The sequence below is a fragment of the Elephas maximus genome, chromosome 2, assembly GCF_024166365.1.
Source record: "Elephas maximus indicus isolate mEleMax1 chromosome 2, mEleMax1 primary haplotype, whole genome shotgun sequence".
Classification (NCBI taxonomy): Eukaryota; Metazoa; Chordata; class Mammalia; order Proboscidea; family Elephantidae; genus Elephas; species Elephas maximus.
The window spans coordinates 216,398,903-216,423,987 of NC_064820.1; the positions used below are offsets into that span (position 1 = coordinate 216,398,903).

Consider the following 25,085-nt stretch of genomic DNA (forward strand, 5'->3'; position numbering starts at 1 on the left):
TCCGCGGCCGCCGCAGGGAACGCAGCGCGGCAGACGGCGGGCAGGGCGAGGGCCGCCTCCCGCGGAGCATGCTGGGAGCTGTAGGCACTTTCCTTTATTTCTCCCCTTCACCTACTTGCCCTCGAGAGCCAAGGACAGACAAGCGGCGGGCGCCTGAGTCCCCAGGCTGCGAGCTTCGAGAGTTTAACTTCTAAAAGCGCCCTGAGAGCTGAGTCTCCCGGCGGCCCGCCCCAACGAGGACTACGTCTCCCAGGAGGCAGGAAGCGGGGCTTCCGGCGCGCGGTGCACTGTGGGTGTTGCGGTCCGGCGCTGTGCGGCCCCGGCGTCCCGGCTGCCGCGGGGCTGCTGATGGACTACAGTTCCCTTCGGTCCGCAGCAGCCTGGGGTCCGCCTTGGCGCCAGGCGCTTGCGAGCAGAGTGTCTCCAAGATGGCCGCTTGGGGAAGGAGGCGCCTTGGCCCGGGCAGCAGTGGCGGCAGCACCCGAGAGAGGTGAGGTTCGGGTCTTGTTGTTTCTCCGGGGCAGGCGCCTCAGGAGCCGTGGAGCCCGCTGGGGCCTCCTAGAGCAGCAGCGCTCACCCGGCCTCAGCTCTCAGGCTCCGTCTTCCCGCCCGCTCTCCTCGTCCCCCACCGGGCACGCGGGGACCCAGTCCGGGAGGATCTGGTACACGGGTGGGAACCGGCGCCCGCTCGGGCCAAGCCAAGGCCAGCTTCCCAGGGCGCAGAAGTGCGGGGACTCAGTGGATGGGGTGGTGGCGGGCCGGGCGAGGTGGGCCGCGACCCGGCCGCGCCGTGTGAAAGGGCCGGGGCCCCCCGCGCAGGCCCCAGAGTCCCGCCTAGCCACGCGCACGTCCCCCGCGGCCCTCACCGTGGCGAGGAATGGCTCCCGGGACGGGTTTCTACTGGTGGCGGCCGGGTTGGAGGGAGGAGGAAGGGGACGCAGTGACAGAAGCAGGTCAGCTATGGAGAAATTGTGCGAACTTGCACGTTTGCGGGGGGCGGAGAGGGAGCCCTAGCCGGTCGAGATGCGTCTGTCCCCGGCGGAGAGACGGCCTCTTCCTCTAGGGGCGATTCTTGGACTTTCTGAGGGTTCTCTGCAAGCGCCCCTGTCGTCTAAGTCCTTTAAAGTGACCTTTCCTGATAAACGGTGTGTGGTTAGGGAGCTAGGAGCATGTTTCTTCCAGAGTGGATGTCTGTCTGGATAACTGGTTTCTAGAAAATGAAATCGGAGTAGTTTTTGTGTTTAATGTTGGATTTGCAGTTGTTGCTTATGGAAAGCAGTTGCAGCTACTAGAAGCCATTAGAAGCGTTCAGCTACTAGGAGTTCAGGAGAGGACGTGTGTTGGTGGAGCCATCCAGCTTTAACTGTCCTATCCATTCTGTTAGGGTCGATTGGCGTAGCAGAAGTTAGCAAGAAAGGAAAGTTTTGTTTTGTTTTGCTTTTTGGCAAGGATTGTTAAACAGAAAAGTTCTCTCTCAACTACTTTTCTTTGTCTGATTCCATCACGTTTTCATTACTGTTGCCTGCAAATGGCTTTCCCGGCTCAGAAGATTCTTCCTGTTTGGCAGTTGTGGTAGAATTCTTCAGCTTAGTTTTGTTCTTGAGCTCAGAGTTATCTAATACTGGCCATTCTGCATTTCCTCTTCCTTGGAAGCGCGGTGCCAAGCAATTTTTTTTTTTTTTCCCCTAATTCCCACCGGGTATTTCTTAGAACGACCATGGAAAGAAGCTACCTTTAGGTTTCCAGGTGGCCTTAAAACTAACATTTTCAAGATGTTTAAGGCAAACATTAATCTGTTAGTAATTGGAAATAACTTCTTAGGGAAAAAAGGCACTCTTCCTCACTGCATAAAAGCAGCTGGAAGGGCCAAGTGGGGATGCCTCCAGCATGGTAGGTACAGGACCAGTGCCAGCAAACTTGAAGCAAGAAAATAGAACATATTGGGGATTTTTTTTTTTTTTCCTTGCAAACCAGCAGCCTATAGGGTGAATCCGGCCCTTAACTGTTGACCATCAAAAAAATTTTTTTTCAATTTAATTTTATTTTTGATGAAAATACATGCAACCAAGCCGGCTCCTATTCCACAGTTTCTGGACAAAATGATCAGTGACATTAGTACATTCTTCACATTGTGTTAACATTCTCTCTATTTCTGTTCTAGTTGTTTCACTTCCATTTACTTAATCTCCCTGCTCCCCAATTTTCTTATCTATTTTTTAAAGTAGTTGTTGACCCTTTGGTTTTATATACCAAGATTTTTTTTTTTTTTTTTTTTAAGAAACAGTACTCTTGGGTGACAATCTTTACTCTTTGGATTAAACTGTTACTTAGTTTAAAGGTGACTTAAGAGGGTAGTTTCAGTTCAAGGTTTGAAGATCAACTCAGGGCCATGGTCTTAGGACAGAGCCTCAGTAGGTTTAGTAGTTCTGTATTCTTTAAGAGTTTGAAGTTCCATTCCACATTTTTCTCCCCTTTTATCAGGATTCATCTGTTGTGTTCTTGATCAGAATGTTCAAGAGTAGTAGCTGGGCACCACTAGCTCTTCTAGTCTGGAGGTGGAGGAGACAGTCCTGTTGCCCTGTTCCTTCTCTGATTCTTGGGTTTTCTTCTTTCTCTTTTGTTCCCCAAAAATAAGGACCAATTGTTGTATCTTAGGTGGCCACTCGTAAGTTTTTCAAACCCCAGACCCTTCTTACCATCCTGGGAGGTAGGACTTGAACTTTAAGAACTATATTATGCCAGTTGACTGGATTGTCCCAGAAGACCAATCGAGTATCCCACAAGACCACGGCCCTAAGCCCCCAGACCAAGAGAATGAATCCTTCGAGGTGATTGGTTATGTCTAATTAGTATTAGCATCTGTAGGGTCCCCCCTCTTTTTGGGTGGTTGTTACTGTTGCAAAACCATACACAACCTAGCATTTGCCTATTTATCCTTTTTCCCTGTTGGCCCTCAATTTTTAAAACAATTAAATTAGTTGCCAACACTTATAGATTGAGAGATTTTACATAAAACTTTCTCAACAAGCTGGATAGAGGCTGGCTGTTTTGGATAGAGCACGTGCTCTCCAGTTCCTGCTTGACTGCCATGTCAAGCTTGACTGCTCCCTGTCTGACACCTTCACTGGCAGGTCTCTGTAGGTGTTCTCGTTGCAAACTTTGGCCTGGAACTGAAGGCTGTATTCACACACGTGGATATCACGTGTCCCTCAGAAACGGGACATCTGATTTTGTGGTTTGGGTGGGTCCATTGCCCTCCTTCCAGATAATATGGTATGGCTGTGGGGGGACCCTTTGTTTCCCTTCGCCCTGAGGCCCTGACCAGGTTCAGCTGGAATCCTTTGCCTGAGCCCATTTTTCATCAGGTGCTCCCATGCTGAGCAGTGGAGGGAGACGTAACCCTGCGCTGGGCCAGCGAGCTGCCTTCTGGGGCATACTTCCATTGCTGCTCAGTAGAAGATTCTTGGGGTGGGGCCCCCTAGATGATGAGGGTGTTACTGCATCTTAGGACTGAAGTAAGCTGTTCATGGTTCTCTTGAATGACTTTGCTCTGTGTCAGGTTTGCGCTGACTCAAATCTCAGCCCGTACTGTGAGGCCACTTTTCCAAGTTGCTGCACTTGGTTGGAATCTGCTTTATGCTAGAGCAGAGCAACATTTTTGGCAAACTGTCTTCAAGTTCTGTAGCATGCCTTGCGTTTAAAGGCTCTTCTGATGCCAGATTCCCATAAGCATTACCATTGTCAGCTGTGTGTTAATTATGGTCCAGCTTAAAGTGTGCATAGCTTCTTGCTTTACCTGGTTCTCACACTGTGCTAATTCGGTAGCCACTAGCCACGTGTAGCAATTAAATTTAAATTAAATAAAAAGGAAATTCAACCCCTTGGTTGCTCTTGTCATATCCCAGGTGCTTAATATTAATAGCCCCATGTGGCTTGTGGCTGCCGTGTTGGACAGAGCAGATGTGGATTGTTTCCGTATCACGGAAAGTTATTCTATCTAAAACAGGAGGGGTGGAAAACACGAGATGATAGCTGCTTGCATGTTGATTTTTCTTTTCACTCCATTAAATTTAGGGAATCAACAGTGTTTGTAATGAAGAACGTCAGACTCTGAGCTGTAACCTGAATTCTTGTTCAGAATCCTGCACACTGGCAGCGAGCACATCAAACAGAATGCCACTTGTCCCGTCAGCGTCTATGAGACACACTTGCCCACCTAGGAAAGCACAGTGCAGGTACACGTGTGTTCTACCACCTGTGTGCCTGAGGGGCCAGCTCAGACGGCCCCGCCGGGCTAGTTCGGGCTGCTCGTTATTCTCTCTCACAGGGCCCTGAGCGCCTCGGTTTCTTCCTGGTGATTGCTGGAATGTGAGTGTAGCCATGTGCTTGGAGCTCTCTTTCTTTTAACCATGTGAAGGTGGACTGGATCTGCTTTTGACCATGCTACAAGGGAGCCAGCTGTTCAGAGGCCTGTCGTGGTCAGAGTGCCGGCTCACTGGGACCCAGTGGTCAGGTTATAATTAGGTTATTTGTTGTGGTCCTCCCTCCCCAGCTTGTACATTCTCTCGCCCAGCATTTTGTAGGTGGGCAGTCCTCAGCATCTGTCAGTAGTACCACACTTGCTTCTCCTGGTGCTTGCCCTCCTCTCTGACAGCTTTGCTTTCACCTGTGATCTTAGACTTGGTACAAGATGGCTGACTTGCTCACCAGCTGAGTGAGCAGGTGGACCACAAGTCAGGTGGGTAGTCACTGGCAAGTTGGTTCTCATTCCTGGGGTGGCACACCCCTCTTTCTGATCTGGGCTTCCCCTTGTAGAGCTGAGGACCCTTAAGATTCTTGAGTCTTTTACCCCTCCTGAAAACCTGCACTATGGCTCTTTTGTGTGGTAGAGATGGTTCTTTCCTCCTGGCCTGGACGAGCCCAGCAGAGACAGGAGTTGTACTTAGGTTTGCAGATGTTCAACCAGTGTGTGGTGTTCTGCTCAGCTGTTCACCCACAGACAGTGACTCCCACAAGATGGATATTTTAGGTTAGGATCCATTGTGGTTCACTGATGGCCTTTGCAAGACGGAAGTTCTGTTTTCCTGTCTTCACTCAGGCCGTCTGGATTCCAAATGAAATACTTTGTGCCCCAGCATAACAGTGCAGTGCTACCTTCCTGTGGGGTGGAGGGTCCTCCTGTGTCCAGTGAGGCAGAAGGAGACTGGAAGCTGTGGCTGAGTCTGAGTCTTGCTTCCCTAGCCGGTGGGCCTGTGGGTGTGCCAGAAAACTACTCCATGAGAGAGAGCACTCAGGGAAACCTCCCAGCTGCTATTCGACTCTGTCCCTGGTGCCAGCAGCATCTCCAGGGTCCAAGGCGTTCTTGGGGAAATCCAGTAATCATTTAGTAGTCAAAACAGATCTTTAGATCAGGCTATCCAAGAGGACTTTCTGTGATGGAAATGTTCTGCATTTGCGTTGTCCACTAGGGTAGTCATTAGCCACATGTGGCTGTTGAAATGTGGCTAGTGCAACAGAAAAACAGTCTCTTTTATTTGACTTAAATTTAGCCATGTGTGCCTGACTCAAGGGTGGTGCTTGGCCGCTATCAGCATTGTTTGACACACAGTGCTCACTGCGGGACTCCCTGAGAGCCAAAGGCTGTTAGCCTCATTGGACATAAGAGAAGCTGGTTCAGGGCAGCAGGGTGTTCGCCTTGGACATAAAGCCAGTGCATACCTGAGAGGAAGCTTGAATCCAGGTCTCAACTCCCACACTGGGGGCACCATGTTCTCATTCGTAGAGCAGATGAGCTGCTGTGTTAGAGCAGGTGGAAGAAGGGTGTGTTCTCTTGCACATGGTCTTCTCTGAAGCAGATGAAAATGTCATTTGCCCTGTCCGAATTCCTTGGGCTGTTTGAAACCGTCCTCAATATTTGGGACTATGTGCCTGTGCCTTTCTGTCCTACCGGCCTTTAAATTAAATCTACAGCCTGGGATTTTACTGCTCAACCTTTCTGCCTCCTTTGGGCTCCTGAGGAAGCAGTCCTTGGTTAGGCAAGAGGGAGTTTTTCCTAGATCTGGGGATAGAGCCCAAGGCCTCGTACATCACAGGTAACCAAGCAATCACATGCTTATTAAATGAAAAACCTGACAGATGGGCCTTGTTTAGTTTTTCAGATCACCAGTTCTCTTAATTGCTGTGACTGGTTTCCCCTTCTGTCACTCACTATGAATGTACTTCCCTAGATGTTTCCTGGGACCTTGTTCCCTCCCAGCCCAGTGCCACAGACTCCATGATGAACTTGGGGTTGCTGTTCCTTTGTATTTGAGACATGAGGGATCTGAGTTCCTGTTAGGTACCAGCATTTTATTACCTAAAATGGGCTTGTAAGTAGCATTGTTGTATGTCTTGGCTTATCCTCCCATGGGTTCACATGGCTATTTTTGCAGTTCTTTTAACTTTTGATACATCTTCTCCTGGCTTTTTTTCCACTAAATGCTCTGGGTACTTCTGTCTACATGAGTAAGGCTTGGTGGTGTGCTCTGAGGCCCTGCCAACGAGCCTGGGACCCCACTCCCTCTCCGGGTAGATTTGGTCCTTCTGGTCTAGTAAGGCCAGGACGTGATGGCGGCTTGTGGGTAAACTTGGCCAGTGCTTGCTTCAGTGCAGCAGGGAAATGGAGTTCTCCTTGCTGGCCAGACTGCAGGATGGGAGACCAGCACGCTACCTCTGCCCACACACTGCTGTGTCCAGTCACCGTGTGGTGGTGGACCTGCCCCTGATCTGCCCCTTCTCAGGGAGGTATCAGAGAAGCTGCCAGAGCAAGAAATTGCCCCCCCTGTTATCCTTGGCAGTGGGAGCTCCGTGAGGGTCTGGTCTCTTCACCCTGAGGCATACAGTGCTGTTGAACACAATTTTTCTTTTTAAGAAAAAGTTTATAGTTATTTTTCTCATTTTAAAACAAGTATATGTTTGGAAAATACAGAAAATTCTGAAGAAAAATTAAAAAATTACCTGTTAGGCCACTGCAATATAACAGATTTCTCTTTGTATATGGCCTTTCTGGCCCTGGATTTATAGTTCTGGCAAGGTGATTTGCTAGTCCAATCTTGCAAAGGGATTGGACAGCTTACTGTGCAAATAAGGTGCGTAAAAGCCTTGCAGAGATTGTTTGATTACTATGCAAATTAGGTGACTGTGGCCTACTAAGGGATTGGTCAGTTCTGGGTCTTGGTGGGAGGAGTAGGCTTATAAAAGAGCCAGTCCCACAGAGGCTGAGGGGAACCACACGACCATGAAGAAGATGGAGTGGAATGCATCCGTTGGACCCAGCGTCTCTACGCTGAGAACCTTCTAGATACAGGAGACAGAGCTGTCACACTGAAGATGATGAGAGGTGGTGCGGCAGCGGCACAAGTAGCAGCAGCGAGAGATAGTAGGAACCAGAAGACCAGTGCAAGACAGCTGCAGTGGGCTTCCCAGAGAGCTGAGCACCTTCGGGCTGGAGGCTTGCTGGTGGAGTAGGGTGCCTCTGGGCACTTGTCGGTGGAGCTAAAAAGCTATAACACTTGACAGAGCAGGCCAGAGGCCTGAGAGAAGGCCAAGCAGTGGGCACGGCTGAGAGAGAGCTGCCTACCTGCAGGCATGGCCAAGAAGAAGCTGAAGGCTGTCCTTGGAGAACTGTATCCTGTCTCCTGAGCTGTGTCCTGTTACTTCCAAGCTGATCCTGATCCCTGATAAACTCCCCTAATAAACCACATAATTGTGAGTATGGTCTGTGAGTTCTACGTGGCCATAGTTATGAATTATCGAACCCAACAGAGAAGTAGAGAGTGCCGTGTGGGGCCGGGGAGTGGAGGTACGTCTGACTGCCATCTCATAGGAACCAGCTTTGGGCCGGTCTTGATTCTCCTCCCTCCCCCTAAAGTTAGGAGACTTCTGACACTGCTAGGTTACAGCCACCATCCAAAGAACACCACTGTTGACCTTTTTTGGGGCCTAGTACCTTTGATACTTCACCTCATATAGTTTGCCTTTGATTTAAAAAAAAAAAATTGAACGTTACACATATCAAAAGGATGTTTATAACAGGTGTAAGGCTGCTGCACCATGGGTGAACACTGGAAACGTGCCGGGAGAAAGAAGCCAGTCACAAAAGACCGCACGTGTGTGATTCCATTTATATGAAAGTCCGGAAGAGGCAAAACCACAGAGTCAGGAAGTAGATGAGTGGCTGCCTTGGGGCTGCGGGAAGGCTGGGGAGGAGTTGGAGTTGACAGCTACAGTGTACAGGGTTTCTTTTTGAGGTGACGAAAGTGTTCTGACACTGAGTGTGGTGATGGCTGCACAACCCTGACTGCACTAACACCCACTGAATTGTATCCTTTAAAGGGGTGAATCGAGTGGCCATGAATCATGTCTCAGTAAAGCTGTTAACCATAAAGTAGTAACACCCATGTCTGCAGTGGAAAACTCGTGTCCCCGCCTCTGTCCTCTCCTCCCAGGCAGAGGCCGCCTCCCTCCCGGATTGCCTGTCCTTTCCTGGCTTTCTTCATAGTTTCAGCACACGTGAACGCATTCCTGAAGGGCACAGCGCTTCGTGTTGCATGCCGTACTGATTTTCTATGTAAGGTGTCACGTGCTTTGCAGCTCATTTTCCCCCTCCTCCACCTTCCACACGAGTGCCACAGCCCTGCTGAAGTGGGTAGCTGTGGCTCGCTCATTCTGTCAGGAGGTCATCACAGTTTATGTCTCCTGACAGTGATCTTTTGCCCTCAAAAAGCAGCACCGCTCTGAACACCCTTGAATAGTTCCAGACTTTGGGAAGCCCACGTCAGAGCCTCCTAGTAAACCCAGTGTCCTGCCCAGCTGGCTCTGGGGGCCCTGGCCAGGTTCTGGGTGAGCTGCCAGGTGTACCCATGGGTGCGATTGAGACCAGCACCTCTGCCCGGGTCCCAGAGGGAAGTGGAGTCTGTTAGGGCCACCGTGGGCTAGAGAAGCCACTGTTCTCCAGAGTTCCTGCCCTAATTGCCACCTCCGGTGAGGATTCTCACCAGGAGGCGCAAGTGTGAAGGGAGGGTTGAAGCTGGCTCTTGATTAGAGGCAGCGGGCGGGTCAGGGACCCCAGGTTACAGGTGCCCGTTAACCCAGCACCCACTCTGAAGGTCTTCAGCAGGCTAAGAACCACTTGAACTCCACAGCTGTAGTGTCTCAGTGCTGACAAAGTATACTTTGGAGAGTAACCCTACTCCCTAAGTACCAGAGAAAGTTCAGTGCATCCATGTACCTAATGCAGAAGGTTCAAAAGTCATTTAGTAAATGTAACTCCCTTCTTTTTGTCTCCTGAGCCACTGACTTCCCCTTCCCAGTGGCAGTCGTAACAACCCAGGTCTTTATGTAGCTTCGCAGAAATGTTTGTGTGTATAAAAGCAAATACATACTTTTGAGAAATACGTTAAAGTTCACATTACTGTAAATTGCTCTGAACCTCACCTCTCTAAGTTTTACTTGTAGAGCCTTTCCCTATCAGTGCCCTCTCATTTTTCTTAATGTGGCTCTTTATTAGGCTTTCTTCCTGGTCCAGCACACCTCAATGAAAAGCAAAAGTATAGCCCCTTTGGAAGCTCAGCACTCAAAAGATTCCAACTAGCTCTTGATTTTGATCTTTGTTTTTGCTGTTAAGAATATTATGTTTTCGGTGAAGGTTTACACAGTAGTCTAGGTTTGCATTCAACAATTTCTACACAGATTGTTCAGTTACATTGGTTACATTCTTCACAATATATGAACTTTCTCATTATTTCCACTCTGGGTGGTCTTTCCAGTAATCTAGTTTCCCTGTCCGCTTACATTCTCATCCTTGTTTTAAAGTCATTGCTGTTTGGTCTCACGTAAGTGATTTTTTGAAGGAGCACAGTACTCACGGGTAGTGGTAATTATTTTTTGAGCCAGTTTGTTATTTAGCTACAAGGTGACCTCAGGGGTTAATTTTGGTTCAAGGTTTGAAGAGTATCTCAGGTCAGTAGTCTTGGGGAGTCCTCCAGTTTCAACCAGTCCAGTAGGAATGGATTTTTTTTTTTTTTTTTTTTAGGAATTTGTAGTTCTTTTCTACTTTTTTTCTCCCGTTTTATAAGGGTCCATCTATTGTGGCCCTGATTAGAACAGTCGGTAGTGGTAGCCAAGCACCATCTAGTTCTTCTGGTCTCAGGGTAGATGAGCCCGTGGTTTGTGTAGACTATTAGTCCTGTAGACTAGTTTCTTCTTTGAGTCTTTGGTTTCCTTCTTTCTCTTTTGCTTCGGACGAATAGAGACCGATAGCTGTATCTTAGGTTGCCAATACCCCAGACACTACTCATTAAGCTATGATGCAGAACATAATTTAATGAACTATATTATGCCAGTTAACCGAGATGTCCCACGAGGCTGTGGTCCTAATCCTTCAAACCCAGAAGTCCAATCTCGTGAGGTATTTGGTTATATCTAAGACGTATCTGTAACTGTGCCCCCATGTGCTTTATTTTGTGTATATGTGCAGAGTCACATAGATGCATATACCTATGCATGTATCTGTATATACACCTGTGTGTCTACATACATACATATGTACCTACACATCTAGTTCTTTGGTTGTTTTAAAATTACATATGCCATAGTGATTACCAACAGGTCCTTATTTTCTTGTGTACTTTTTAGTGGCATTGCTTACCTCATTAAGCAGTGTACACTTCACCCTCATTCGGTGTTACCGTTCCCATCACCAAAAATAACAAGTGTCTACTATCTAGAGAGTAAATCCCTGTTCTTTGTTTATCTGTACCACGTACTATGCTTGAAGTAGCCCGGGGTCTCAGACCCATAGCCTTCAGTCTGAGGATGGGCTCATGATGCTTTGAGGTGATTGAAGGCAACCTTCTCGCTAGCTCTTTCCTTAGTTCTGTCCTATCGGACCTGGAAACAGCTTGCCACACACAGTGGATACTGGGGTAGCCGGGCGATGGCTGGAAAAGACTCTCTCCCAGGCTTCCTAACCTGAAGAAGCTGAGCAGTCAGGATCACATGCAAACTGAGTCCAGGGTCCTGGCAGCCTCAGAGACCTGGGTTTGCAGAGGGTATGGTGCCAGCACTCCCACCAGCCTGTGTAGAGGTTGTGGGTGCCGCCTGCCTGGTCAAGTGGATACGGACAAGAGTGTTTCTACTTCGTACGTGTCTGTCTGTTTTGCCTTGTGGGGACCGTGCTGCCTCTTTGCTTGTACGTCACGGTAGGATACTGGACAGCTACTGTTCTAGACTTCAGATGTTATCTTTTCCCAAAAGAGACTCAGAATCCCTGTCCTTCTCTAGGCATGTCTGGACTTGGCTTTTAAGCAGGTTTGTGAGTGGTCTCGGGTGGTTGTGGACAGCACTGCCTGCTGGACTGACTCCGGAGACCTCATTACTGTCTGAAGGCGTACTCCACAGGGCTGTGTTCTTCTGGTTTTCACATCGTGTGTCTTTGATGTACATTCATAGAGAGGGATGGGGTGACCATAACTCCTGAAGGCTTTTACTTACCCATATGAAGGCACTGGGGACTCCAGGAGGTGGATGCTGACAGACAGTCGGGCATGTACAGGCTGGGTATTTGGGCGTGGGTGAGTGCAGCTGTGTCTACACCCTCGCTGCAAGCTGTAGTGTTTGCAAGACTGCCTTGCAGCTGAGGGCAGCCCCTCTGTGGATGAGGACCTGGCCACCACTGACCAGTTCCTGCCTACCTCATCTTAACCGCCCTTGCCTGTGCTCACTCTGGCTGGCACCTGGTGCACCTAATGCCAGAGTGAGAAGGGACCCTTGAGGCATGGCCTCCCACTTATTTCTGTGTGTCAGGACCCATGGACACAATGTATCCTAACAAATCCCAGGAGACAGCCTTGTCCTCTGCCCTGGAAGTGGGTTGGGCAGATGTGGGCATAGGGGGATGAAGAGTGCTAGCTGGGCCCACAGAGGGGAGGGGCATGTAAAATGGGGTGCCAGGGAGAGAGATGGGATGGCACCGTGATGCATTGTCAAGATGGGGCTGTTTGTGTTCCAGGTGTGGGGATTTTCTTACTGGGACTGACCGTGTTTTCCACTACATTCAGGATGGCTACAGGTCTGCTGCAAGAGGGTGGGTTTGGGCGAGAAATGTTCTGTAACCCCAGCCTTGACACCCACGTTTTGCTGTTGGTCCCAGCAAGAAGGGTGTGAGGACCCAGAGAGGCTCTGTGGCTCCCAAAGCTCACCTGTGGTGGCCAGACCACAGGCACCCCACCTCCCTGGTACTCAGCAGGAGCCGACTGGTACCCAGCGACTCCTCTGGGTTTCACACATCAGCACCTTGCATGGCCCCTCTGTCTCTGGCTGAGGAACTTGAGAACATAAAGAACATGTGCCCACCTGGGAATGGAGCCCCTCCCAGGAGGACACTGTCACCCACCCTTGAGGGGTGATCAGTCTAGCAGTGATATTTCTGACGTGGCCACAGGAGAGCGTGCGTTCCTGACCGTCTATCCAGCAGGAGTGAAGCCTGCCTCCCAGGTTTGCGCACTTGTTTGCTAAAAGCTGTGGTTGACGTTCTGAATCCTGCTTGGGAGGAGGCTTCCCTCTCAGTGAACCGATACCATGGGGAGGAACTCCACAAAGGACTGCAGAAGGAAACCCTGCTTTACCCGTTTCAGTAGCATGGATGGAAACAGCTCGTTAATTTATCCCCCTGGCTGTTGGCAAGGTAGCTGGGTGTTTTGGCAACACCCCACCTTGGAAGGCTTTTTGTTCCACCTGTGGGGAGCTGACTTGTCCCAGCACAGAGCTAATTAGGACCTGTGATTTAATTAGGAGGCTTCACCTGAGCCCAGATTAATTACAGTTGCATTCTTTGGGATAAAGGGTTTCCTTTGTCAGTCACAGCCAGCATCCCACGCCCAGCCAGTGTGCCTGGTATGTGACCTTCCTGGGAGTGAAGCCCCCCGGGAGGTTGCTGTCCCCTGTGCCCTGGGGGCATCATCAGGCCATCACCGATGACTTCATTTCTGATGTGGCCACAGGACTGTGTTTCTCAGCCATTTATCTAGCCTAGTGTTCATCCAGCTGCCTCCTCACAGGTGTGCTTATCGGTTTGCTAAAGGCGGCCTTTCAAGATCCCGGTCCTTTGTCCAGCACACTCTGATCACCTGGCCTGTCTGTCCAGCACACTCTGATCACCTGGCCTGTCCTGCAGGTTTGCCCTGACAATTCCAGTTTCCACTGTCCTGAGCATGTGATGGCTTCTGTCTTTGAAGGATGGCCGGGGTTGCCTTAATGATGAACTCAGGCTCTGGGGCTGACCTTAGTTTGAAGTAGTCTTCACTAGTTGCTAATGGCTTTACATTCATGAAAAGGCAGCTGTTCCCCGGCAGAGCCCAGAGGCATCTGTGTCTGAGCCCTCAGGACTGTCAGCTCCTTGACCACGGAAGGACCCTAGTCCCCATAAGGCTGAAGCTGTGGGGACAGCTATTCGCCCTGTGTGTCCTGGCCCACTGGCTGCAGCTCCTTTGTGGTGGGACTGGGGTTGTGTGGGGAAATGGAGCTGGGCTGCTTTTCCTGGGCATGTGACAGGGGTTGGCACTGCGTGGCCTGGCAGTGATATGTGAACAGGAGCTGTGTGCAGTCTGTCCCTCCAAGAGGCTTCTGATCAGACAAGCAGATAACAGAACTAGAAGAAGGTGGGAGGCAGGCAGAGACGCAGAGCTGTCTGGCTGGAAGTGTATGAGTTGGTATGCAAGCCCTGTGTTCAGGGGGCCTGGCAGGGGTGTGACGAGATGCTGGAAGTCAGACTGCAGAGGCCGAAAGTGCCGCAGGGCCGCTGGGGCAGCAGCCCAGAGGGATGAGTAGCCCTGGGTAGGGCGCCGGGCAGGAGCATGTCCATCCTTCTAGGGAAGCCGGGGACCAGTAGGCCACTTGAAACGGGCCTGCTTTAACAGTGCTTCTTGTGTGGTCCCTATGCCCATTAAGTTGGAGACCCGTCGCCGTTCTCTTGAGCTGGCCTTTGGAGCTGCTCGTAACCCACAAAGGATTTAAGAGATTTTCCCAGGTGCTCTCTGAGCTGCAAGCCGGAGAGGCCATGTGCTTGGTCTTTGCTGAGGCCCTTCCCAGCAGGCAGTGAGGAGGAGCTGGTGGACCATGCTAGGGACCTTTGGGAGCCCTGAAGGCCGTGCTCAGCTTGTCACCCATGAGGGCCAGTGTTTGTTCTCAAGGCCAGGGATGACTTCTTTGGAGCCGAGCCGGGGCGAGATGTTTAGCATTAACCGCCTCCGGTGTCTGGTGGTTTTAATGGAGGACCCCTCTACTGCAATTGCCCCAGTTAATCAGTAGCAGATTTCATCCTGTTGACCTTGTGTTTTTGTTACTGTGATTCTGGGCGACACTCCTCTTTGTCCCTGGGCTCCAGGCTGGCTCACAGACCCCCTGCACGGGATGGGCCACCGCCTGGTGCATGTTACTTGTCCTTCTCAGAGACCAGTCCTCTCCACATGGCCTCCACATCCCTCACTGTTTTCTTCTTTCAGTCAAGGAGTCTTTACTGATGTATGTCTGTTGAGGGGAGATAAACACAAATGGGTGTGGTCCCCCTAGCTCAGGCCTCAGGCTACAGCAGCCCGGCCACGGGATTGGTAAAGCTGCAGAGTTCTTAGTGCTGCCTGCTAACTTCATCTCTCTTTCCCACCCTTCCGCCCAAGGGCAAGCCTGTCGGCCACAGACTGCTACATCGTGCACGAGATCTACAACGGGGAGAATGCCCAGGACCAGTTTGAGTACGAGCTGGAGCAGGCCCTGGAGGCGCAGTACAAGTACATCGTGATCGAGCCCACGCGCATCGGTGACGAGACCGCCCGCTGGATCACCGTGGGTAACTGCCTGCACAAGACCGCTGTGCTGGCGGGCACTGCCTGCCTCTGCACCCCGCTAGCCCTGCCCCTGGAGTACTCCCATTACATCTCCCTGCCGGCTGGCGTGCTGAGCCTGGCCTGCTGCACCCTCTACGGGATCTCTTGGCAGTTTGACCCTTGCTGCAAGTACCAAGTGGAGTACGATGCCTACAAACTGTCACGTCTGCCTCTGCACACACTCACCTCCTCCACCCCGGTGGTGCTGGTCCGGAAGGACGACCTGCACAGAAAGAGACTGCACAACACGATAGCACTCGCTGCCCTGGTGTACTGTGTAAAGAAGATTTACGAACTTTACGCCGTATGATCTCGGGAAGGAAGGGGGAGAATGCAGAACAGCCCAGCCCAGAGAGACAGCAGTACTCAGATTGCCACAGTCACAGCTTTGCTCTGTGAAGCAGCCCAGCCTGGGAAGGTGTTGGTTAACATTTGTTATTTTTAAAAAAATGACACAGATCGTGGGTGTACCGTGGGGTTCTTCAGCTCATTACACTAAGATGTGGATTTCCATAACCCAAGAAGGGGTCTGAAGCTGTGGGTATCTGACTGGGCAGTAGAATGCTGATGGAAGCCAACGCTACTGAGAGCGTGAACGCGTTTGGGGCGGGGAGGGTCTTTAAGTATATTGTTTAACTGTACCATCCAGAGCCAACCAGAAGCTATTGACCATTAAAATGATGAGCGTTTCAATTGCAGGTGTTTTCTCTCTTCACGCTTGTAGTCTGCTCTGGGCGGCGGCTTGTACATGCAGGGAGAGGGCACCGCAGTGTGCCCACCCCACTTCTGGTGGCAGCCTGTGCTTTCCACCCGCAGAAGAGCAGGGCAGGCCTGGGCCCCAGGTAGCCAGACCCCTGACGCCATGACTCCCCTTGGCCTATCGTTGCCAAGGCCAGCCTTGTTAACATGCTTTTTGGGGTGCAGCATGTCAAGGGGGGTGCAGCCTAGAAATCGAGGTTCTTTTGGGTGCGTGTGGGGCCAGGATCCCTCCCCCAGGGGTTCTGGTTCAGGAGGACAAATTAACATCAGTGTCCTTCTAAAGCACCAGCACTGCTCCTGACGTGTACCCCGAGTTCTCCTGCCTGAGGCCTGGGGACGAGCAGCCTTACAGCACTGCCCCACAGGGCTGGCTCACAGACCCCTTGCATGGAGCTGGCCTCTGCCTGGTGCCTGTTAACTCGTCTCTGAGAACAGCTGTCTCTCCCTCACTACCTCATGTCTCATTGGTTTCTTCATTCAGAAAAGCAGTCTTTGCACCTCTAGGAGGGCATGCTGAGCGTTGTCTTCTACATTCCTACTAAGGCTTCAGTAAATGGAAAATTATCTCCTCCACAGAGGTCAGGGACCCCATACCTCCAACTGCAGCTTCCTTAAGGCCTCTGCTCTTCAGACACCCCTGACGAGCTGCGTACCACTGCTCTCTGAAGGGTTAGACAGTCAGATCGATTCTTGACCCAATTTAAACCGACCCCTCAGGAACGTCTGATGCAGAGGGAGGGAGGGTTCTTAGCCTGGGGTGCCTGGGATGGCCTCAAGGCAGAGGTGACTAGGCCATTTTTGTAGGGAGATCCAGAGCCTTTAAAGATTTTAAAAGGTGCCTATGACCCACAAAGGATTTGAGAAATTTTGATTTAATTCCAGGGGCCCTAGACATCTACTCACCCATCTGAGGACTGGGTGGCAAAATGGTGTTGGGTGTACGCTGGCATTTGCAGGGGTCTGGGTTTGGAAATCTGCAACAGTGGTAAAGAGGTAACTGCCTTGGCCGCACAAAGTGATCCCAAACAAATGTCCCTCATCCTGACTGCACAGCGCATACTGAAACCCGGTGCCATCACCCCTCAGGTGCCAAGGGCCAGCTTCCTGGCCTGCTGGACAGAGTGGTGGGTGTTTTTGTGACAAACAGGCCCAAGTTTGGAAAGGGAGCCCCTTGCCCTGCCTGCACATCAGAGGTCGGAGGGGGAGGTGCTGGAAGCGGCGGAGCTGCTCAGGCTGCTGAACTGAAGCCCTCGCATGAAACAAACCAGGTGGAAGCAGCGCCGCTCCTGCATTTCCCAGCTGCCCTGGACAGTGACTCTGGTAGGTACACTAATCCAGATGCTGAAATGCCATCTTAGTGACATGTTCCCTGGACAAGGAGGGGAGGACAGGTGATGGTGTGGACAGCTGGGTGGGGTCTGTACTCTAAGGGTCACTGGGAAGGGGAGCTCCTGAGAAACAGCCTGAATCTGTATGGCTTCCCGTCCTGGTCCGTGCCAGGCTCCTCCTCTGCCACCCTTCTGAGAGCTGACAGGTGGACCACGCCATTCCTGACGTGCCACCACACTTTGGAAACATTAAATAACTGCATTACTGTCAACTGAGAGAAAGTGAGTGCCGTATTTGTGTAACAGTCCTGCGTGTACCCCGCCAGCAAACACATCATGTAACAACTTTATCCAATTTTAACAACCCACCTGCACCCCCATTTAGAGACGGGAGAGGAAGTTTACGTGAAAGGCCTGCAAGAGTCAGGAAAGGTGGAGACACGCCTTGCTTTGCTCCTGGCAGTCTGCACATCTGGCTCTGCAGCTGCCAGTCCTGCTGTGGGAGGGACAGGGACCCCTCAGTGCTGCTTCAGTGGCAGCCCGCCCAGGGGACTGCGTGCGTCACTCTCACTCAGTCATCAGTGCTTGCGAGTCACTCCAGAGAACAGATGTACAGTTGTGTCTGGAAAACAGTCTTATTTCTCAGCCTTTGCCTTTGGCATGAAGCACAGGCCACCGGCTTCTGCCCTGGATAATGAAACACCAACAGGCTCGAACAGCAAAGAGGAAAGTCTCTGAACTTTTATCAGACATGTGAAGGCAGAACCAATTAAATGGTGCTTTTCAAGCCTTACCAGTTAAACTCAAGGATGAAAGAAAGCCAGGGCAAAGACAAACTCTGAAGACAAAAGACCAACTGGAGCAGCAGCATTACCCTCCCGTTGGCAGACGTTCACACTCAGACACTAGCTTGAAGAATACATTCCATCCCAAGAGTGTTTCTCTAAAGACCCTGTGTGGATAAGGGGGTGTAAAAAACTCTTGACAAGACTTTCCCATCAGGCACCAGTCACCTTCAGAAGCTTTCTGGTAATTCCCTGGGAGTGGTGGTGTCACTTGATGTCAGCAGACCCAACAACACAGCTGTGGAACAATGGCTGTCCAGGGGCCTTAGCTGTGGCTCTACTCCCTCCCAATTGGAGGTCCTTTCCCTGGTAGTGTGTGTGGTGGTGGGGCTCTGTCTTTCCTGCCTCTCTGGCACTTTAGTCTCATTGGGCCTCAGACCCAGCATTTAGCACACAGCCTTATCTAGCTAGATTTAGTAATTGTCCAGTTTGCCTTATATTTTCTATTTATGGCAGATGATACTGATTTTCCATACGTGGTAGAACATAGTTTTAGAAAGTGAGTTGAGTTGTAGCGTTAGATAACACACCAATTGTACTGGATTCAAGTATAGAGGGGGTGTCTAGGTTGAAAACCCTAGTGCCTTACTCCATACACCAGGTACTGACCCACACCCCTGGTAAGGGCTTGGTGTGCTCCTGGCCACCTGTTACAGTGGCTCCAAAACCAACAGCCTTAACATGGAAGGTGTTCCCTGTCTTCTGAGGAAGGACTTAGCAGCTGCTACACTTGAGACTCCTCAGCTTTGGGAATCTTCACTTGTTGACCACTTGAGTTCATGGAAAAAAAGAGTAGCACTTGGATATGAAGCCAACAAGTGCTGGCCCACATGGGTCCAAGCGGAGCTTGCCATCTCATTGATATCTAGCGGGATGGCATCGTCTGCCCTGGCTATTACCGAGAGCCTGCGGTGCACTTACCAGTTTATTAGACTCCACCCATGGGCTCCCATTACAGGGGTGTGTGATGGCTCTAATTTTAATGTCTAGCATGAAAACTAAAACCTTTCCGTTCCACGTGAGGAAGGTTGATGGATGTAGAAAATGGAGACCCACCCATCATGCCTGTGTCCATGTTTCAACCGAAGAGCCTTGGAATGCCCAAGGTGTGCTGTCAGTGGATCCGTTCCCAGGCCTCCCCAGCTGCTCCCCTCCCCGCCTCTCTCAGGGGGCTTTTGGTGTCTATCTCTGGGTGCACTGTCTACAATCCATGCTCCCCAGGCCAGAGCTATGACAGTGAGTGCCAGTGTGCTACCCTAGTTTTTATTCCAATTCTGGGAAGGGTACAGTGGACCCAGAAAAAAACACAATTTAAACTGTCAATTTCAATAGGAAAAGTTCTTCCGGAAGTTCAGAACTGAATTTGACCCTACTCAGTGAAGCTCGACCATGCATTTTTAATACACCTAGAGAGGAAAGCAGTTACTCGCTTTGGCTCGGACACCAGTGGTCACAGCTAACAGACGACGGCTCCGTGAAGAGGCTGCTGCTTGAAGAGCCACCGACCAGTGTCCTGGGGGGCATGTGGGACTGACTGCATGGCTCCCCCTCCTGCTGGCTACCTTCTTGGAAAAGGTGGCTGGGCCCTGCAAGCTTCTGTGAAGTCAAGAGAGCAGCCACAGCTCCTTTCGGGTCAAGTGTGGGCTCATCTCCTACACCGACAGGACTGGAGGGCCTGAGAGTGGTTATGAATAATAATGATTTCTTAAAACTGCAGGCTTCTCCCTCAAGTACTGGAGGTGCACCTACCAAAACAACTAGGTAAGTAGTCTTGGATAAATCAAAGGTGAGAGCAACCAAGACTGAAACAATTTCTAGGAGCTGCTGAGGCTGTAGGGTTACTAGATCAGAATTGACTTGACGGCAATGGATTTTTTTTTTTTTTTTTGCTGAGGCTGCAACTCAAAGGAGGCATGGTCCGATGAAGTCCCTGACAACTTCAGCTCCAGCCTGCTCCACTCACTTCATGCTTTTAAGAGTTAAAACCTGGGAAGAAGCCTGGCTGCGTTCTCTGGTTCCCGTTCTCTGCCAGCGGGGCCTGGCCAGGGTCTGCAGCCATGCTCGCCCGTCTTTCCCACCAGGAGGCAGACCTCCCCAAGTCCCACAGATGCAGCCATCCCTTGTAGAGCAGCCACGCACAGGCAAGTGCCACCCCCCACCCTAGGAGTCCTTGGATTTTCGCTCCTTTCGGGCCCTGGAGGCCATGAGGCCGAAGAAGAGCCCAGGAGCCAGAGTTCGGAGATAAACGGCCAGAAAAGGCAGCAGGTCAGCCAGGATCACGTCTTTCTTCTTCTTCCCCACAGCACTGAGGACATCTTTGGCCACATCTGCAGGGTTCCGGCCCTGGGCTGTGGTCTCGTCCATAGCTAAAATACACAGAACAAAGCAAAAGAGACATGTGAACGTGAAAGCAGTAGTCCCTTGGGGACCTGGGCTTGCTGGGGCTGTTAGGTCTGCCACTGCGTTCCCCACACGACTGCTCCATCAGGAGGCAGGTGGAGTGCCACGAGCCCTGGTTATTTCTTTCCCCGTGGAAATGATGCAGTCTGCTGTGGTGGAGCAGGGGTGAGGGAGGTAGTTCTTGAACTCAGAACACCCCTCACTATGGTTTATTTCTCTGGTGCCAGTGGAGCACTGTGTTCATGGGATCTACAGCTAATTAAGCGTTGTCCTCAAAGCCTGGCTCCACAGTGAGATAGTTCTGCTGTGAACACTGTCGCTGGGGGTGATGCAGCAGGCACCCTGGGTAACAGAGGAAGCCCAAGGTAACCTCTCTGACAGGATTCTGTGGAAGAAAAATGGTTTTCCCAGAGGCAAGGTGGAAGGGTTCGCTCCCCGAGAACCCAGCTGGCAAGGCATGCATGTGCATCACAGGCAGGTGACTCAGGCACAGCTTGCAGGCTCAGGTCTCTGGCCAGCTCGCCTACCACATGCCGGCTGTGAGCACCGAAGAGCGCTGAGGGAGGGACACAGCGGTCAGGGAGCCAAGGAAAAATAATGAGGAAGGCCAAAGAACTAGGAAGACTTGGTTTTGGCCTCCAAGGAGATGGCAGGCTCTGCCACGGTCAAGTTCAGGTTGAATTTACACCTCACAACAGCAGGGGACGAGGGGAGTGTAGTAGCTATTAGAATGGGGGGCCCCAGATTCAGTGCTTTAAACAGAAGAGTCTGACTGCTTGACGCTCTAAGACCAGGGTGAAGGCTGGCCCAGACGGTGTCTCCAAGAGGGAGCCCCTCACACCACATCTGAGGAGCTTGCGGGCCTTGGAGAACTTTGCCTACTGGAGCAGTCACTCACTAAGGGATGTCATGTGACCTGATCCGTCTTGGGTAGCTTGGCTTCAGCTCTGCTCAGAGGCAGGAGAGGACCAGGGCCTCCACGTGCACATGAGCTCACCGAAAGCAAAAGTGAACAATGAGTGGGAGTACAGATAGCTGCCCCCATTCCCGATGCCATGTGTTAACTGGCTAAGGAACAGGAAGAAGCCCTGTTTCATTTTACATGTTTAGATGAGACAGCTGAGGGGAGCTTGAGAAGTGCTAGTGGTGGTACACTGATTAAGAGTCTGGCGCTAACCAAAAGGTTGGTAGTTCAAATCCAGTTCAAAACCAGCCACTCCTTGGAAACCCTATGGGACAATTCTACTCTGTCCTACATGAGTCAGAACTGACTCAACGGCAAGAGGTTTGGGTTTTTTTTTTTAGGTAAACAGCAACTGACATGCCTTCTTCCCTAGTGGTCTGAGTTTTCCACTAAAGCCTGACCAGCCGGCTGGTGCTTGAGCTTCCTCAGCAGTGTCTGGTCTCGCTGTGTTTGTTAATGGAGATAGAAGGTTTCTGATTGTTGCTTACTTTTAAATGGCACCAAAGGGAACTTTTTAAAAAGGATCTTCCCTGTATAAGTCTGTGTGAGGCCCTCTGGCCCCACGCCGTGTAGCTTCCAGTGTGGGGAGAATGGCCTGCTGAGGGAGGTGCACCCGCCTCTTGGCACAGGCCTGGTAGGGGGCGCAGGGCTGGGGGGAGTGTGCGGGGATACAGGGCCCAGGGCAGGCACGCATGGGTCAACTCCAGCTTGAGTGGCAGGAGTCTCCTGGCCTCTGCTGGGTCTGCACACAGGGCCAGGTGACCCGAGCGGTGCCTGCAGGCCAGCTCAGGTCCGCTCTGAAGACAGAGCGAAGGCTCTTAGAGGCCTTTCCCAGCTCCTCCAGGAGACTGAGCTTTTGCTGAGTGCCTGAGCTGGGCATTTCTCCACACCCAGGGTAGGGAACCTCTCAGGTCAAGAAATCCTCTTTCCATGAGGATAATCACTTTAACCCTGATCCCAATGATGCTCCTTGGCCATAAAATCTGAGCACGGAGTACTTGGCAGCATTGAGGTATTTTGGCTTGAAGACTTAGTTTCCACCCTTCAAAGCTCTGGCTTGCTTCAAAAGAAGCGGCAGTGATGCTTGGGCTAAGGATGACTCATGGTGGGAAAGTGAAGGTTACTCAGCAGTCTGCGTCTACACGACCAGCAGCCACAGAGCAAGACTTACAGTTTTCACCATCATATTCCAAATGAGAATGGCCAGAAGCTCACTCGGCTAAGAGCAGTGCGCGTGTCAGCTCGTGCAGGAAGGGGTGGGCCTCACCTCCGTATCTGGAACCATCCGCAGTGATGGCGTTCCGCGAGAGGTTGGTGTGGATGTAGCCTGGGCTGATCACGGTCACCTCGATCTCATGCTGCTCCACCTCGGCGCGCAGACAGTCGAAAAACGCCTGGGTTGCATGCTTGGAGGCCGCATCTGCAAGGTGTCGTGGCCGAGAGAGGCAGTGAGTGCGCTTAGGTGGGACATAGGCCCGGAGCCCACACGACCATCCCCGTTCTTCCTCTCAGATCACAGCAGCTCACTTCTTGCTTTGATAATGGCACTGTGTCCTTGTTCTTAGGAAACACGCTATAGTATTTAAGACTGGAGCATTTTGTCTGCATCTTTCTCTCAAATGGTTCAGGAAAAAAGATGATATAAGCTGTGCGTCTACACACACACGCACATGCACAATATCATAAAGCAAATGTGAACAGTTGGAAAAGCCACATGAAGGTATGTGGGAGTTCTCTGTACTGTTTCTGGAACTTTCTTTACATTGGAAATTATTCCAAATTAAAAGTTACCCAAAAAATTAATGTCTGTTGGGTAAAACGTAGGTCTTTGGATGGTGCAAACGGTTTGTGATCAGCTACTAACCTAAAGATTGGTGGTTCAAACCCACCCAGAGGCACCGTGAAAGAAAGGCCTGGCGATCTGCCTCTGTAAAGGTAACAGCCAAGAAAATGCCATGAAGCAGTTTTATGCTGTAATACATGGACTTGCTCTTGGTCAAGGGCCAACTCAATAGCAATGGGACTTTTTGGTTTGGGTAACCGTTCAAATGTTCTGGGTCAAGGGCCAACTCAATAGCAATGGGATTTTTTGGTTTGGGTAACCGTTCAAATAGCACAGGGTAAAAGTAAGAAAGTGAGAGTCCATCGCCTGCCTCCAGTCCCAGCCCCCAGAGGTTACCAATGCTGCTGGTTTCTCGTGACTTCTTTTTCGTATACCCTATGTACATACATGTGACTTCATACACAAATATTTTTTACAGGACCGAGACCCTACTGTTCATATTGTCCCCATACGTGGCATGTCCCCTGGTCACGTACTTGAGCAGCTCTCCACATGGCCCCTGTAGGCCCACACACTGCTGCAGTCGCATGCAGCCTGTGGGCCAGTTTGCCAGTCAGAACTGGCCCTGCTGACAGCCTCGCTGGGCTGTGTCCAGTTGTCATACAAATGGTGTGGCCAGCGAGCACCCCGTGCACATGAGTGTGCACCTGGCCTGGGTTCTCTGTGCACCCTTCACCCGAGACATCCCAGTTGGGGTCTTCACCAGGGCACAGGGCTTCCACCTCTGCTCCCAATGAGGCTCTGCCAGGAAACAGAACAGCCATCTCAACTGAAACACCGTTCCCTCCCATTCAGAGCTCTGAACACTTCAGCTTTGGGAAAGAAAGGGCATCCAACAGCCAAGAAAAACAGGCGGGGAAAGGCCAAGGATGTATCGCAGGAAGTTGCCAGAGGTGCCACCCAGGTTCTGAGCTTGCTGCAGAGCTTTTCAGGAATGGTGCCTTGGGTCACAGTGAGGGGCTGGGTAGTTCAGGGGGTGGACGGGATTACTCCTATGGGCCGTGACTCCAGGGGTGCAGCCCAGGTCTGAGGACCAGGAAGAGTGGGTCCACCCAGGGGTTGCCCTAGGGCTCTCAGGCCATGGGCTCAGCCACTCCATGGATTGTCTCTCTGACCCACTGACCAGCATGCACAGGGAACACCACTCTCCAGTGGGGAGAACGCTTACCCATCAGGCAGCACCACGCCACCAGGGGTGGGTGTCCCCTGCACCCAGAGCCCAACTAGATAGCAAAGGTCAGGCAATTAAAGTGGAATGTGGGAATAATTTTAAACTTATAGAAAAATTGCAAGAATACGAACAGTACAGAGAATACTGTATCCCTGACCCAGATTTACCTGGAAGAAGTACAACGAGAATGCTCCTTAGAAGCAAGGATAGTGAGACTATGTCTCACTTACCCTGGACATGTTATCAGGAAGGATCAGTCCCTAGAGAAGGACATCATGCTAGATAAAGGGTCTGAGAAAAAGAGGCAGACCCTCTACAAGATGCATTGACACAGTGGCTGAAATAATGGACTCAAACATAGCAACAATCATGAGGATGGCGCAGGACCGGGCAGTGTTTTGTTCTGTCGTGCACAGGGTCGCTATGAGTTGGAACCAACTGGACGGCACCTAACAACATTTTACTTCATTTGCTTTATCGTTTGTGATTACACGTATGACCAGTGTTTTTTTCCTGCACCATCTGAGTGGCCTTAGAGAGTGAGTGCCATGCCATCTCCTGCTCTGAGCTGAAGCAGAGCCATCGAGACACCCCGTGTGCCACTGCCTCCATAGGACCCTTCGCATCCACTGTCTCATTCCTCGCTGGAGCAGCCCCATGAGGCAGCTACAAGGACTATGAGTCTCATTTTATAAGTAAGGACCCTGAGGGGCAGAGAGGGTAAGTAATTTGTCCAAGGTCCTTTAGCTAGAACTAAAAGGCAGAGCTAGAATTCGTATCTGAATGAATGTCTGTTATATTTCCTGTTCGGATGATGGGTTACATTATAAGATGAGACTAGACTCTGGTCACTGTAG

At 51.1% G+C, this 25,085-nt stretch overlaps 2 protein-coding genes across 4 annotated transcripts in view; one reads left to right on the top strand and one right to left on the bottom strand.

Moving 5' to 3' along the window:
* The first annotated feature begins 357 nt into the window (after window positions 1-357).
* TMEM11 (transmembrane protein 11) lies at window positions 358-15,611 on the top strand. The gene is made up of 2 exons (XM_049874795.1): window positions 358-490; window positions 14,712-15,611. Exons 1-2 carry the CDS (start codon window positions 429-431, stop codon window positions 15,226-15,228), a joined length of 579 nt encoding a protein of 192 aa, XP_049730752.1. The 5' UTR covers window positions 358-428; the 3' UTR covers window positions 15,229-15,611.
* A 2,145-nt stretch (window positions 15,612-17,756) lies between these two features.
* The window catches only part of DHRS7B (dehydrogenase/reductase 7B), a 39,034-nt gene continuing 31,705 nt past the window's right edge, over window positions 17,757-25,085 (bottom strand). For all 3 annotated transcript variants that reach the window (XM_049874791.1, XM_049874794.1, XM_049874792.1), the window contains exons 6-7: window positions 22,482-22,634; window positions 17,757-20,216 (exon numbers count right to left, since the gene is read on the bottom strand). In XM_049874791.1, the coding sequence (XP_049730748.1) occupies window positions 20,011-20,216; window positions 22,482-22,634 (359 nt within the window). In that variant the 3' untranslated portion in view covers window positions 17,757-20,010. The remainder of the gene's footprint in view (window positions 20,217-22,481; window positions 22,635-25,085) is intronic.

Coding starts and splice junctions, on each gene's coding strand:
- TMEM11 (XM_049874795.1), top strand. CDS start 429: ATGGCCGCTTGGGGAAGGAGGCGCCTTGGCCCGGGCAGCAGTGGCGGC. Junction 491..14,711: donor GGCGGCAGCACCCGAGAGAG/GTGAGGTTCGGG, acceptor CTTCCGCCCAAG/GGCAAGCCTGTCGGCCACAG.